Source organism: Nerophis ophidion, linkage group LG28 (genome assembly GCF_033978795.1).
Source record: "Nerophis ophidion isolate RoL-2023_Sa linkage group LG28, RoL_Noph_v1.0, whole genome shotgun sequence".
In the NCBI taxonomy this organism is placed as follows: Eukaryota; Metazoa; Chordata; class Actinopteri; order Syngnathiformes; family Syngnathidae; genus Nerophis; species Nerophis ophidion.
The window spans coordinates 28,253,710-28,270,334 of NC_084638.1; the positions used below are offsets into that span (position 1 = coordinate 28,253,710).

Sequence of the window (16,625 nt, forward strand, 5' to 3'; positions counted from 1 at the left end):
GACAGAAGAAGACACACGAGGGTCCCCACATAGCGCGAATAATATGACAGAAGCAGACACTTGAGGGTCCCCACACAGCACTAATAACATGACAGAAGCAGACACTTGAGGGTCCCCACATAGCACTAATAACATGACAGAAGAAGACACACGAGGGTCCCCACATAGTGCGAATAACATGACTGAAGAAGACACACGAGGGTCCCCACATAGCGCGAATAACATGACAGAAGAAGACACACAGGGGTCCCCACATAGCGCGAATAACATGACAGAAGATGACACTTAAGGGTCCCCACATAGCGCGAATAACATGACAGAAGCAGACACTCAAGGGTCCCCACATAGCACTAGTAACATGACAGAAGAAGACACACGAGGGTCCCCACATAGTGCGAATAACATGACTGAAGAAGACACACGAGGGTCCCCACATAGCGCGAATAATATAACAGAAGATGACACTTGAGGGTCCCCACATAGCGCGAATAACATGACAGAAGAAGACACACAGTGGTCCCCACATAGCGCGAATAACATGACAGAAGCAGACACTTGAGGGTCCCCACATAGCACTAATAACATGACAGAAGACACACGAGGGTCCCCACATAGTGCGAATAACATGACTGAAGAAGACACACGAGGGTCCCCACATAGCGCGAATAATATGACAGAAGCAGACACTTGAGGGTCCCCACATAACACTAATAACATGACAGAAGAAGACACACAGGGGTCCCCACATAGCGCGAATAACATGACAGAAGATGACACTTGAGGGTCCCCACATAGCGCGAATAACATGACAGAAGATGACACTTGAGGGTCCCCACATAGCGCGAATAACATGACAGAAGAAGACACACAGGGGTCCCCACATAGCGCGAATAACATGACAGAATATGACACTTGAGGGTCCCCACATAGCGCGAATAACATGACAGAAGAAGACACACAGGGGTCCCCACATAGCGCGAATAACATGACAGAAGAAGACACACAGGGGTCCCCACATAGCGCGAATAACATGACAGAAGATGACACTTGAGGGTCCCCACATAGCACGGATAACATGACAGAAGATGACACTTGAGGGTCCCCACATAGCGCGAATAACATGACAGAAGAAGACACACAGGGGTCCCCACATAGCGCGAATAACATGACAGAAGATGACACTTGAGGGTCCCCACATAGCACGGATAACATGACAGAAGATGACACTTGAGGGTCCCCACATAGCGCGAATAACATGACACAGTCTACACACTGCTTCAATCCACGCACCAACATTCCTCCTCAGGAAAGAATTAATTAGTGCAGATGAACTTTTCATAAAGCCAACAGGAAGTGGACACGCAAACAAGCAATTAGGATCAGGAAGCCTGCAGTTAAAGCACAAGAAGTTGGTGTTAGCAACGCTTCACTAAATCCTCGTCACGCGTCTGATTTTAATGCACATTCTTCTTCTTTTTACCCAAATATCTTTGATTTAACATCATTATTCATCATTTTAGAATATCCTTGATCTAACATCATCATGCATCACTTTAGAATATCATTGATCTAACATCATTATTCATCACTTTAGAATATCATTGATCTATCATTATTATTCATCACTTTTCAACTCGCACATGTCACTTTAGTTTGAATTATGATTTCATATTTTGATGTTGTGTGTCATCATGTCTCCTCTCTCACTCACACGTTCATATTTCACTGTCAATTAAACATTGACTCATTGTCACATCTTCATCCTCATGCTGCTTGATAAGCAGGCTGATCATGAACACTAATTAGTGCTCCTGATTGTCTCAGTTGGGAACATCCTCGCCACTCACTGGGTTGGAAAGGCCAGCGATCGCTGCTGGTCACATGATCCCATTTCAACATGGTCACTTGGTCACATTTGTATACGTCACATAGTCAATATGTTCACTTAATCACATTTGAAGATGAGCTCATGATCATTTGTGAATATGATCGGGTTTGCCAAGAGAGTGACTGAGTTAGTAACAGATTTACTGAACAAGAAGTCGTGAATGCGTTATTAAGAAAAACAAAAAAGCAAAATCAAATAGAGAAAGAGGTTTCATGAAAGCAGAGTGTGTACCTTTTAAAAGCTTGCTAAGTGTGACATGTGCCATACAGAGCAACATTAGCTCGGGTGTGTTTGTTAGCTCTTGCCGGACTGTTAAATATTTTCACTGGATTGTGTTAATAAATAGATGCAATATGCTTCCATGGCTGAAGTCTCCTCGTCCACAAACAGGTTCTTGTCTTTTCAATCACGGATGAGTTGTTGGTTGCTCCCATGTCGTTGTGGCAGTAGCTTGTTGTTTGCTGTGTGAGGTTGCCTCTTCCTATTCACTTGATTTCACTCTTTGATTCGTCAAAAGTCACTTCCTCTGTTTCTGTCTGGTGGACATAAATCCAAAGTAGCGTCTGTAAATCACGCGTTCACCCTTTAGAGCACAGCTATGACTTCCCGCCACTAAACTTGCAGACAATAGTTATTTTCAGCTTTATTGATATTTAAATATCAAAAGTAAATTAAAGCTGTGAGCAGCGATGGACGGGACTTTAGCTGCTGCCCCCGTAACCCAAGCCCAGATAAGCGGTAGAAGATGGATGGATGGATTATTACGCAGACAAAAAGTTGTATACATTTTCGTTGTACAAATGTACAATGACAATAAAGATCTATTCTATTTTATTCTATTCTATTCTATGTGTTATACATCAGTCTCATAGTAATAACAGTTGTAAAGTGGCTTGGGCATTTTATAAGGATGCCCTGATGCCGCCATTTTGAGACTAATGCATTGTGAAAGGAATGCTGCTGTTGTCTTGTAGTGGGAATAGCAAACTTCCTGTTGATTTTAAGTGCGGGTGGTCAGTGTATTAAATATAGGTCTCAGTGAGACCTATATTGAGGTTTTTGGTTTATGTCTGTATGACAGTCCTACAGTGAGTTAGAAGCAGTTTTGTCTGAGCAGGAAGCCGCCGTTTTGTGACAGCAGCAGTGCTCCAGCACAAGCGCACCGGTTCTTTGCGGGCTCATAAAATCCAAACCGAGGTAGTAATTAAAACTCTTTCATCAACTTTTAATCAGATGGGTTCAATGTCTCTTCTGTGTTTATTTGAAGCCGAAACGACAAACGGCCTCAGAGGAGATAATGTTTGAAAAAAAGCGACATTTTTTAGCCAACTTTTGTATTGAAGTGGCAATAGCAAACTCCTTCTTAATTTTAGCTGGGGGTTGTCAGTGTATGAAATATAGTTCTAACTGAGACCCACGTAGTGGTTTTTGTTTCATGTTTCTACGACATTCCTACTGGAAGTTAGAGACAGTTTTGTCTGTATTTTCTCCTTAGGGGGCGCTAGTGTGCAATTTTGAGTTTTGGGGTTTGGTTTTTGTTTAGATGGCAATTTTCGCTAGTCCTGATGTGTGTGTGTCAAATTTGGTGAGTTTTGAAGCATGTTAAGAGGGTCAAATTAAAGCTCATAGTGGCGGCGGTATAATAATAATAATAAATAATAAATAACAATAATCAAACCTTAGAAATTCAATAGGGTCCTCTGTCCCAAAGGGACATCGGTCCCTAATAATAATCAAACCTTAGAAATTTAATAGGGTCCTCTGTCCCTAAATACAGTTGTCCTCCCTGAAATGAAGTACGCTTTCAAAGACGATACATTTGAATATCAATAGTAAAATGCAGTCGTCCTCCCTGAAGTGAAGTACTATTTGAAAGAGGGTATATTTAAATATCAATAGTAAAATGCAGTTGTCCTTAAAGTGAAGTACTATTTGAAAGAGGCTGCAGACGACTAAGTCAATGAAGCAGAAGAATGGTGGAGTTAAGTTTGCTGGCTGCAATGCAAAATTGTTCCGCCGCAGTCTGGAATGTGAAAGTGAAAGTGTAAGTAAGCAATAATAGAAAAACCCGGGCCGTATTTGCATGATTGTTCCGTGCCGGGATGAAAGTCATCTGTCCAGGAGGGAAATCATGAAGTATTTGTTGGCATTTATCAGGGAGCATGTTTCCATCTTCTTCTTCTTCTTCTTGCCGCCGCCGCCACAATGGAACACCTTTGATGTTGTCAAGCCACATAGACGCAGATTTCTGTGTTTTGTCTCTCCAAGACCAGCGTGGGTGTTATTTGTGTGTGCCTGTCATGCTAACGCTAGCATGTGTTGTTAGCATCTCCAGCCGGATTAGCGCTCACAATCAGTCACAGCACTTCAGCCTTCAGTCACGTTTCTTTCCTTTTTTCTGCCGTCTTGGAACACTTTCAAAAACAACATCTTGTTTCCTTTCAGTGGATTTATTCCAGGACTTTCTTCTGTGCTCAGTCTTGCTGATTCCACCTTTTGTACTTGGTCTACTTTTACCACCGGGGATGGGTACCGAGCGGCTACTTTTTATAGCTACTGACCCAATTCCGTGGGTACTAAAAGTACTGATTGACATTCCAACGGGTACCTTTGTTGCTCCTGACGGGAACTCAGCAACTTGGTAAGCACTTGGCGGGCAAACAAGCTCATTTGTAGTGGACTTCCTGTTGTGATTTGTTAGATTGTGTTTGTGTTGACGTTGTATTCTCCCGACTTGAATGTTGTGTTATGTTCTCATTGCCCTTTTTGTTAGAATAGTTATCTGTAAGTTATCACTCAACTGTTAGGCTTAAAGGCTGTTGCTATAGTTATTATCAATTGTGCTCAAGTTGTACTTTTCTATCCGTGCAAAGGGACAGTGTTTGTGTCCAGACCCGTCCTGCGACTGCCAAGGGCGAACATCGAGTGCGGTGACGCAGACAAAGCAGAGACAGAGTGATATCACGAGTGTCAGCACATTTACATTTCTGTATAATCATATATTGTGTCTAACTAGGACTGCTGTCCATTGTGTATCTAACATAATAGTGTGAGAGTCCAGTCCATAGTGAATCTAACATAATAGTGTGAGAGTCCAGTCCATAGTGGATCTAACATAATAGTGTGAGAGTCCAGTCCATAGTGGATCTAACATAATAGTGTGAGAGTCCAGTCCATAGTGGATCTAATATAATAGTGTGAGAGTCCAGTCCATAGTGGATCTAACAAAATAGTGTGAGAGTCCAGTCCCTAGTGGATCTAACATAATAGTGTGAGAGTCCAGTCCATAGTGGATCTAACATAATAGTGTGAGAGTCCAGTCCAAAGTGGCTATAACATAATAGTGAGACAGTCCAGTCTGATGCACAGACGAACGGTCCACTCCGGCTCCCGACTTTGGACAGTCAGCGCTTCATCAGTGACACCCGAACCTGTGCCCCCCGCCCCATCCACAAAGGAGAGGGGTGTAGAACAGAAAGGAAACGGCAGATCAACTGGTTTAAAAGAGGGGGTGTATTTAAAGGCTAGAGTATTCAAATGAGTTACATTTGTATACTGGTTACATCGGAGAATTAACCAGGGACCTCCCAAATAAATAGAGGAGCACATGGGCTGTGCCTTAGGGCGTAGGTTGGAACTTTAACTGAGTGTACAGCACAACACGTCTCTCCTCATTGAGCCAAATTGAACTCTGTCCCTGCATGACTCCTTGCTTCTTGTCTGTTTCATAGATGTCATCAGTGTTTGAACCTGACACCTTTCCTCTCTTCGTTACCTCTTCTGCTTGCTAGTTAGCTGATTAGCTTCCTGCCTCACCTGTCTTAGTTGCTGCTCCATTGTTTGGTGTTTGTTTCACGCCGCCTATCTCTCATTGTGCTCACCTCCATGCTACGTGGCGCTTTTGTGTTGAAATTCAAGTTCCAATTTGTCTGACTGCCTCCGCCACACTCCACATGATGCCACATGTCCTCTAATTCATGTTGTCATTTTTCCCGCCGTGAAAGCATGAAGGCTCCCCTCGCTCAATGCTAACTTATTTAGATATGCCAAGTACATGCTACTGATTAGCATTAGCGATTTTGCATGGCGATCTCAACAGCTCCAAGTGTGTGAATGAAACGTACACCCAGCCGGCGTGTAATGAGGACAATACTTGCAGTATAAATACTTTGTGGGACTCAACTAAAGATTAATGGCAAAGACTACATCCTGACTACGAAAACAAGCTGAAATGTAAGATGTTTGCAAGTGTAAATATAACTCAGGGTTAAATGCTACATGTTCTTTAACAGAGATCATTTATTAGCACACAAACAACAAAATGATACCTTTGATTATCAGTACGACTCCCCAGGCACCAGCAATTGGTACCGTATCGCTTCAAAGGTGAGAGGTACACAGCCACACTAATATTTCATAGCGGTCCAAAGTGCACAAGTGGGTTTTTTCCTTTTGGACTGTGAGGACTCATGCAGAGTGCAAGTCCAGTTCTTGTTAGTGTGTCTGCTTCAGGGACTCCATGTTGTGTGGACAAGGACTACATGAAGTTGTGTGTTTTCCACTCAGCATTGCAAGGTTTTTGCCAGCAAAGTCTGTTCCAATGTCAGCGTTTCCAGGGAGTCCAGATGGCCTTCGAAAGTATTGTAGCCTTAACTTTCTCTCCAAGGTCTACCCAAGCCTCCGGGACTTCTTTTAAATTGTTAGAATATTCACCTTTCAAGTCCTCTTCCGTTTTTGAGTCTTCCGACTTGCCTCTGATGATTGCGTCTCCTTGGGCAGACCACATGTGCGGCAGCTCTTTCCTAGTCTTTGAAGAACGAAGATCTCCTGACAACTGCAGCAGGTTCTTCACTTTGTGGACGCAACACAGCAAACTCTTTCGTAGTCTTTGAAGATCGAAGATCTCCTGACAACTGCAGCAGTTCTTCACTTTTTGGATACAACACAGCAAACTAGGAAAAGCACAACTCAAGTCTGCCCTCACCTAATCAAGTTGAGGACTCTCCAGGCAGGTGAGGACCACCAGGAAGTGAAAATGTGCCAACAAGAATAATTCAACCGTCAAAAACCTTAGCTCACGTTGAAGCTGGCAGGTCACGGTTTAGTTCTAAGCAACACCCAAGTTCCTACGTTCTGCAACCTTGTCAAGAAGAACCACAACATTTGACCAAAAAGAAATGAAAGACGCACTTTTACCGTCAACACTACAACCTTAGCTTGAAATCTGCAGTACATTGTTGGGGTCTGCAGTACTTTGGAACATTGTTGGGGTCTGCAGTACTTTGGAACGTTGTTGTTGTATGCAGTACTTTGGAACGTTTCTGTGGTCTGCAGTACTTTGGAACGTTGTTGTGGTCTGCAGTACTTTGGAACATCGTTGTGGTCTGCAGTACTTTGGAACATTGTTGTGGTCTACAGTACTTTGGAACATTGTTGTGGTCTACAGTACTTTGGAACATCGTTGTGGTCTGCAGTACTTTGGAACATTGTTGTGGTCTGCAGTACTTTGGAACATTGTTGTGGTCTGCAGTACTTCGGATCAATGTTGTGGTCTGCAGTACTTTGGAACATTGTTGTGGTTTGCAGTACTTTGGAAAGTTGTTGTGGTCTGCAGTACTTTGAAACGTAGTTGTAGTCTACAGTACTTTGGAACATTGTTGTGGTCTGCAGTACTTTGCAACATCGTTGTGGTCTGCTGTACTTTGGAACATTGTTGTGGTCTGCAGTACTTCGGATCAATGTTGTGGTCTGCAGTACTTTGGAACATTGTTGTGGTCTACAGTACTTTGGAACATTGTTGTGGTCTACAGTACTTTGGAACATCGTTGTGGTCTGCAGTACTTTGGAACATTGTTGTGGTCTGCAGTACTTTGGAACATTGTTGTGGTCTGCAGTACTTTGGAATATTGTTGTGGTCTGCAGTACTTTGGAACATTGTTGTGGTCTGCAGTACTTTGGAACATTGTTGTGGTCTGCAGTACTTTGGAATATTGTTTTAGTCCGCAGTACTTTGGAACATTGTTGTGGTCTGCAGTACTTTGGAACATTGTTTTGGTCCGCAGTAGTTTGGAACATTGTTGTGGTCTGCAGTACTTTGGAACGTTGTTGTGGTCTGCAGTACTTTGGAACGATGTATAATAACAATCTCGCTAACACTTACTAATATTCAGGTCACCACATGTAAATGAAGTATTGTTGGCTGACTCTCATTAGCAGCATGGCTAGCTACCAAGAAAAACTCGGTTATTACAAACTAGAATGCATAAATAAAGTAAAACATATTTTTATCTTACGATTAAATTCCCCAAAAACTGCAGTTCCTCTTTAAAAAGAGTTTTCAATCAGACCCCGAGGTTTATCCACAAAAGCTACTTTCTCTAAAGCGTACATTTATCTAAGAAAACAGTCAAAAGCTGCAGGGGGGATGTCGGGTCAACATTAGTTGTGAATCCAATCAGGCGAAGGTTGTTTGCATGATTTAATTATGCATGAAGAGCCGACATCTTCCAAGTCGTGTAAACGTCAGCGCCAGCAGGCAGGGTTTGTGAAAGTGAAAGTGAAAGCAAGTTAGAAGGGGAGACACAAAGTCGGCGTGAGGAAGATGAAACACAGAAGAGCTGATGGACGTCCGTGGAGAGCACGGCTTGTTCCTGCTCCGTTTATTATGATGACTATCGCGCCGCACTTGGAATATTGCAGCACTTATGGAAAATCACCTTCAATTTGCTGCCAGACAGCCTTGAATCCCTGCAGATAGAACATGGTCTTATCCAGCTGCCTGTGAGATGTTTGAATCCCTGCAGATAGAACATGGTCTTATCAAAGCGGCTGTAAAAAGTTTGAATCCCTGGTCCGTGTCTGACAGGAGCCAGGCGACAGAACAGGGTCTTACTAACCCCCATCACACTGGCTGTGAAAATGTCATTATTGCAGCTTTAAACATTTTATTCTTCCGTATCCGCGGGGAAACTTTCATCATAAAATGATACTGCTCCTCTACATCACTCTGCATGCTTTGGCATGTGACCTTTCACCTTCCACAGCCCAAAAACATCTTTGGTCCTGTTCAGTCTTCGTGGTCATTTAGCACGTTGAGGAATCACTGTCAGAGGGTGTTGTTGACGAACCCCAAGATGCAGAGAAGGAGGCAGGCATTGCGTAAGAAAACATTAAATCATCAAAAACTAAAATAAGAACAAACCAAAAGGCTACCAACAAAAGGCGCGCATGAGGCGGATAACAAACTTGGCTAAGAACAAAAACACTTATTGTGACACGACGGAACTATGGCATGAGCAGAGTGAACAGAAGTAGACAAAGCAAGTGGTGACATCGACACCACAATAATCCAGCACTGACTTGAGGGGAAGGCAGCCTTAAATAGTATCTGGCTGATTGGCACCAGGTGTGGCCAGGTGCCAATCAGCCACAGCTGGGGAGACACAGCACTCAGGGAGACAAACAGGAAACGGACAAAATAAGAGCGCTGACAGGAAACAAAGACAAAAGCAGAGGAAAAACTAAAACATGGCCAAACTGTCAGGGACAAGCCTGCCAATCACGACTTCATAGGACAGCCCGGTGCTCAACCAATAGGAACTCACCGTCACTTTTGCATGATTGGCCATGTTGCCTGCATGTTTTTAAAAGTTCTTCATCAGAGCTTTTTACTCCAAGTAACACAGCATGAGAATACAGCAGCATAGTAGGCCTAAGTATTCATTATCAATCAATCCATTTTTTGAGTAGCTCCTGATCCATGTTTGTTACATACATGATATATGTTTATCACATGCATGATACATCAATCAATGTTTATTTATACAGCCCCAAATCACAAATGTCTCAAAGGACTGCACAAATCATTACGACTACAACATCCTCGGAAGAACCCACAAAAGGGCAAGGAAAACTCACACCCAGTGGGCAGGAAGAATTCACATCCAGTGGGACGCCAGTGACAATGCTGACTATGAGAAACCTCGGAGAGGACCTCAGATGTGGGCAACCCCCCCTCTCTAGGGGACCGAAAGCAATGGATGTGGAGAGGGTCTAACATGATACTGTGAAAGTTCAATCCATAGTGGATCCAACACAGCCGCGAGAGTTCAGTTCAAGCGGATCCAAGACAGCAGCGAGAGTCCCGTCCACAGGAAACCATCTCAAGCGGAGGCGGATCAGCAGTGTAGAGATGTCCCCAACCGATACACAGGCGAGCGGTCCATCCTGGGTCCCGACGAGCGGTCCATCCTGGGTCTCGACTCTGGACAGCCAGTACTTCATCCATGGTCATCGGACCGGACCCCCTCCATAAGGGAGGGGGGACATAGGAGAAAAAAGAAAAGAAGCGGCAGATCAACTGGTCTAAAAAGGAGGTCTATTTAAAGGCTAGAGTATACAGATGAGTTTTAAGGTGAGACTTAAATGCTTCTACTGAGGTGGCATCTCAAACTGTTACCGGGAGGGCATTCCAGAGTACTGGAGCCCGAACGGAAAACGCTCTATAGCCCGCAGACTTTTTTTGGGCTCTAGGAATCACTAATAAGCCGGAGTCTTTTGAAGGCAGATTTCTTGCCGGGACATATGGTACAATACAATCGGCAAGATAGGCTGGAGCTAGACCGTGTAGTATTTTATACGTAAGTAGTACAACCTTAAAGTCACATCTTAAGTGCATGTAACATGTTTGTTACATGCATGATACATGTTTATCATATACATAATACATGTTTATGACATCAAAGTGTTGTCCAGACGATGAAGGACGACATCCATAGTTACATCAAAGTGTTGTCCAGATGATGGACGACATCCATAGTTACATCAAAGTGTTGTCCAGACGATGAAGGACGACATCCATAGTTAGATCAAAGTGTTGTCCAGATGATGAAGGACGACATCCATAGTTACATCAAAGTGTTGTCCAGAAGATGAAGGACGACATCCATAGTTACATCAAAGTGTTGTCCAGATGATGAAGGACGACATCCATATTTACATCAAAGTGTTGTCCAGACGATGAAGGACGACATCCATAGTAACATCAAAGTGTTGTCCAGACGATGAAGGACGACATCCATAGTTAGATCAAAGTGTTGTCCAGATGATGAAGGACGACATCCATAGTTACATCAAAGTGTTGTCCAGACGATGAAGGACGACATCCATAGTTACATCAAAGTGTTGTCCAGAAGATGAAGGACGACATCCATAGTTACATCAAAGTGTTGTCCAGATGATGAAGGACGACATCCATAGTTAGATCAAAGTGTTGTCCAGATGATGAAGGACGACATCCATAGTAACATCAAAGTGTTGTCCAGACGATGAAGGACGACATCCATAGTTACATCAAAGTGTTGTCCAGATGATGGACAACATCCATATTTACATCAAAGTGATGAAGGACGACATCCATAGTTACATCAAAGTGTTGTCCAGATGATGTACAACATCCATATTTACATCAAAGTGATGAAGGACAACATCCATAAAAGAGGAAGGTCCCAGGAGGTGTGCAGGAATCATCCGCACGTTAACCACCATGTCCTCAAGCACTGACCATAAAATACTACATCTGTTCCCATAAATAACTCTTACTGCCATCTTCCTGCTTGCAGTCTTCTTCTTCTCTAAAGTGTGGACACACGTGATCATCACATCTCTCCTCTTCTACCTTCTCTAATTCTTCTTCTTTACCTAAACTGACAACATCCAAGTTGCTCCTCAGTCACGCTTATTATTACATCATATACTTTGTCCTATAATACAGTGGGCGAAAAAAGTATTTAGTCAGCCAGCGATTGTGCAAGTTCTCCCACTTCAAATGATGACAGAGGTCTGTCATTTTCATCATAGGTACACTTCAACTGTGAGAGACAGGATGGGAAAGAAAAATCCAGGAATTCACATTGTAGGAATTTTTAAGAATTTATTTGTAAATGATGGTGGAAAATAAGTATTTGGTCACTTCAAACAAGGAAGATCTCTGGCTCTCACAGACCTTCTTTAAGAAGCTCTTCTGTCCTCCACTCGTTACCTGTATTGATGGCACTTGTTTGAAGTCGTTATCTGTATAAAAGACACCTCTCCACAGCCTCAAACAGCCAGACTCCAAACTCCACTATGGCCAAGACCAAAGAGCTGTCGAAGGACACCAGGAAAAGAATTCTAGACCTGCACCAGACTGGGAAGAGTGTATCTACAATAGGCAAGCAGCTTGGTGGGAAAAAAGTAACTGTGGGAGCAATTATCAGAAAATGGAAGACATACAAGACCACTGATAATCTCCCTCGTTCTGGGGCTCCACGCAAGATCAAATCCTGTGGGGTCAAAATGATCATGAGACGGTGAGCAAAAATCCCAGAACCACACGAGGGGACCTGGTGAATGACCTGCAGAGAGCTGGGACCAAAGTAACAAAGGTTACCATCAGTAACACACTACGCCGACAGGGAATCAAATCCTGCAGTGCCAGACGTGTCCCCCTGCTTAAGCCAGTGCATGCCCAGGCCCGTCTAAAGTTTGCCAGAGAGCACATGGATGATACAGCAGAGGATTGGGAGAATGTCATGTGGTCAGATGAAACCAAAACAGAACTTTTTGGTATAAACTCAACTGGTCGTGTTTGGAGGAAGAAGAATACTGAGTTGCATCCCAAGAACACCATACCTACTGTGAAGCATGGGGGTGGAAACATCATGCTTTGGGGCTGTTTTTCTGCTAAGGGGACAGGACGATTGATCCGTGTTAAGGAAAGAATGAATGGGGCCATGTATCGTGAGATTTGGAGCCAAAACCTCCTTTGAGTGGTTGACCAAATACTTATTTTCCACCATCATTTACAAATAAATTCTTTAAAATTCCTACAATGTGAATTCCTGGAATTTTTTTCACATTCTGTCTCTCGCAGTTGAAGTGTACCTATGATGAAAATGACAGACCTCTGTCATCATTTTAAGTGGGAGAACTTGCACAATCGCTGGCTGACTAAATACTTTTTTGCCCCACTGTATGTATATATATATATATATATATATATATATATATATATATATATATATATATATATATTACTTCATATATTATGTTCTTTAATATATATATTATATCATATACTATATCCTTTAATATATATATATATTACATCATGTTCTATGTCTTATTATATATATATTATATCATATACTATGTCTTTTAATATATATAACACCATATTTGTCAGGTTCAAACACCGATGACATCTATTAAACAGACAAGAAGCAAGGAATCATGGAGAGACAGAGTTCAATTTAGCCCATGAGGAGAACGCATGGAGCTGCACACTTAGTCACAGTCTCGCCCTACGCTCTAAGGTACAGCTCCCATACTCCTCTATTTATTCAGGAGTTCCCCAGTCAACATCACTGAGGCCGCCTCTAAAAGGAGTGGTCACATTTATCATGCAAAGCAGCTCCAGTACGCACAATACGTGACGGAATGTGCTGGGGGCTTTGTGATTGTTGGATCATTGCACAGGTAGGGGTAGAGAAAGTACAGCTCGAGCACAATAGCTTATAAGATCTCAGGGAACTCAGAAGACATCCCCTGGATTAATAATCAATAATCATTAATGACTGGTTGTTGGTTGCTCCCCACAGAGATCTCCGGGAACTCAGAAGACATCCCCCTGGTGCGGTGGAGACAACAGTGGTTGGAGAACGGAACTCTGCTCTTCCACATCCACCACCAGGATGGAAGTGTCCACCCTCTACAACCTACTGAGGATCCTCACAACACTTCTACCAAAGAGGAGCTGCGCATCCTGCATATCTCTGTCATGGTACCTACTTTATTATTATTATTATTATTATGATTATGATCATATACTCTTCCATCGTCGGGGGTAACGCCCTCTGCTTGACAGGGGAGGCCTTGTTTACAACTGAATACATTTATATATGCATAAACATGTGTTTTCTTTTGGGTTATTTTCCTAATGAATGAAGTAACTTTTAGGACAAAACACAATCTAGAATGTGAGATATAACAGGATCATGTAGAACACAATATAGAATGTGAGATATAACAGGATCATGTAGAACACAATCTAGAATGCGAGATATAACAGGATAATGTAGGACACAATGTAGAATTTGAGATATAACAGGATCATGTAGAACACAATATAGAATGTGAGATATAACAGGATCATGTAGAACACAATATAGAATGCGAGATATAACAGGATAATGTAGGACACAATGTAGAATGTGAGATATAACAGGATCATGTAGAACACAATATAGAATGTGAGATATAACAGGGTCATGTAGAACACAATATAGAATGCGAGATATAACAGGGTAGTGTAATACCCAATATAGAATGTGAGATATAACAGGATCATGTAGAACACAATATAGAATGTGAGATATAACAGGATAATGTAGAACACAATATAGAATGTGAGATATAACAGGATCATGTAGAACACAATATAGAATGTGAGATATAACAGGGTCATGTAGAGCAAAATATAGAATGTGAGATATAACAAGATAATGTAGAACACAATTAGAATGTGAGATATAACAGGATCATGTAGAACACAATATAGAATGTGAGATATAACAGGATCATGTACAACACAATATAGAATGTGAGATATAACAGGATCATGTAGAACACAATATAGAATGTGAGATATAACAGGGTCATGTAGAGCAAAATATAGAATGTGAGATATAACAAGATAATGTAGAACACAATTAAAATGTGAGATATAACAAGATAATGTAGAACACAATTAGGATGTGAGATATAACAGGATCATGTAGAACACAATATAGAATGTGAGATATAACAGGGTCATGTAGAGCAAAATATAGAATGTGAGATATAACAAGATAATGTAGAACACAATTAGAATGTGAGATATAACAGGATCATGTAGAACACAATTAGAATGTGAGATATAACAAGATAATGTAGAACACAATTAGAATGTGAGCTATAACAGGATCATGTAGAACACAATATAGAATGTGAGATATAACAGGATCATGTAGAACACAATATAGAATGTGAGATATAACAGGATCATGTAGAACACAATATAGAATGTGAGATATAACAGGGTCATGTAGAGCAAAATATAGAATGTGAGATATAACAAGATAATGTAGAACAAAATTAGAATGTGAGATATAATCAAGATAATGTTGAACACAATTAGAATGTGAGATATAACAGGATCATGTAGAACACAATATAGAATGTGAGATATAACAGGGTCATGTAGAGCAAAATATAGAATGTGAGATATAACAAGATAATGTAGAACACAATTAGAATGTGAGCTATAACAGGATCATGTAGAACACAATATAGAATGTGAGATATAACAGGATCATGTAGAACACAATATAGAATGTGAGATATAACAAGATCATGTAGAACACAATATAGAATGTGAGATATAACAAGATCATGTAGAACACAATATAGAATGTGAGATATAACAAGATCATGTAGAACACAATATAGAATGTGAGATATAACAAGATCATGTAGAACACAATATAGGATCATGTAGAACACAATATAGAATGTGAGATATAACAGGATCATGTAGCACACAATATAGAATGTGAGATATAACAGGATCATGTAGAACACAATATAGAATGTGAGATATAACAGGATAATGTAGAACACAATATAGAATGTGAGATATAACAGAATCATGTAGAACACAATATAGATGTGAGATATAACAGGGTCATGTAGAACACAATATAGAATGTGAGATATAACAGGATCATGTAGAACACAATATAGAATGTGAGATATAACAGGATCATGTAGAACACAATATAGAATGTGAGATATAACAGGATCATGTAGAATACAATCTAGAATGTGAGATATAACAGGATCATGTAGAACACAATATAGAATGTGAGATATAACAGGATCATGTAGAACACAATATAGAATGTGAGATATAACAGGATCATGTAGAACACAATATAGAATGTGAGATATAACAGGATGATGTAGAACACAATATAGAATGTGAGATATAACAGGATGATGTAGAACACAATATAGAATGTGAGATATAACAGTATAATGTAGAACACAATATAGAATGTGAGATATAACAGGATCATGTAGAACACAATATAGAATGTGAGATATAACAAGATAATGTAGAACACAATATAGAATGTGAGATATAACAAGATAATGTAGAACACAATATAGAATGTGAGATATAACAGGATCATGTAGAACACAATATAGAATGTAAATATAACAGGATCATGTAGAACACAATATAGAATGTGAGATATAACAGGGTCATGTAGAGCAAAATATAGAATGTGAGATATAACAAGATAATGTAGAACACAATATAGAATGTGAGATATAACAAGATAATGTAGAACACAATATAGAATGTGAGATATAACAGGATCATGTAGAACACAATATAGAATGTGAGATATAACAGGATCATGTAGAACACAATATAGAATGTGAGATATAACAGGATCATGTAGAACACAATATAGAATGTGAGATATAACAGGGTCATGTAGAGCAAAATATAGAATGTGAGATATAACAAGATAATGTAGAACACAATTAGAATGTGAGATATAACAGGATCATGTAGAACACAATTAGAATGTGAGATTTAACAAGATAATGTAGAACACAATATAGAATGTGAGATATAACAGGATCA

General features: G+C 40.8%; 1 protein-coding gene across 9 annotated transcripts in view; it reads left to right on the plus strand.

Moving 5' to 3' along the window:
- LOC133545261 (astrotactin-1-like) overlaps positions 1-16,625 on the plus strand; it is a 167,167-nt gene that overhangs the window by 15,388 nt on the left and 135,154 nt on the right. For all 9 annotated transcript variants that reach the window (XR_009804783.1, XM_061890668.1, XM_061890663.1 and 6 more), the window contains exon 2: positions 13,528-13,709. Coding sequence is in view for 8 of the 9 variants with exons in the window: in XM_061890668.1 (XP_061746652.1) it covers positions 13,528-13,709 (182 nt within the window). In the remaining variant the exon portion in view is untranslated. The remainder of the gene's footprint in view (positions 1-13,527; positions 13,710-16,625) is intronic.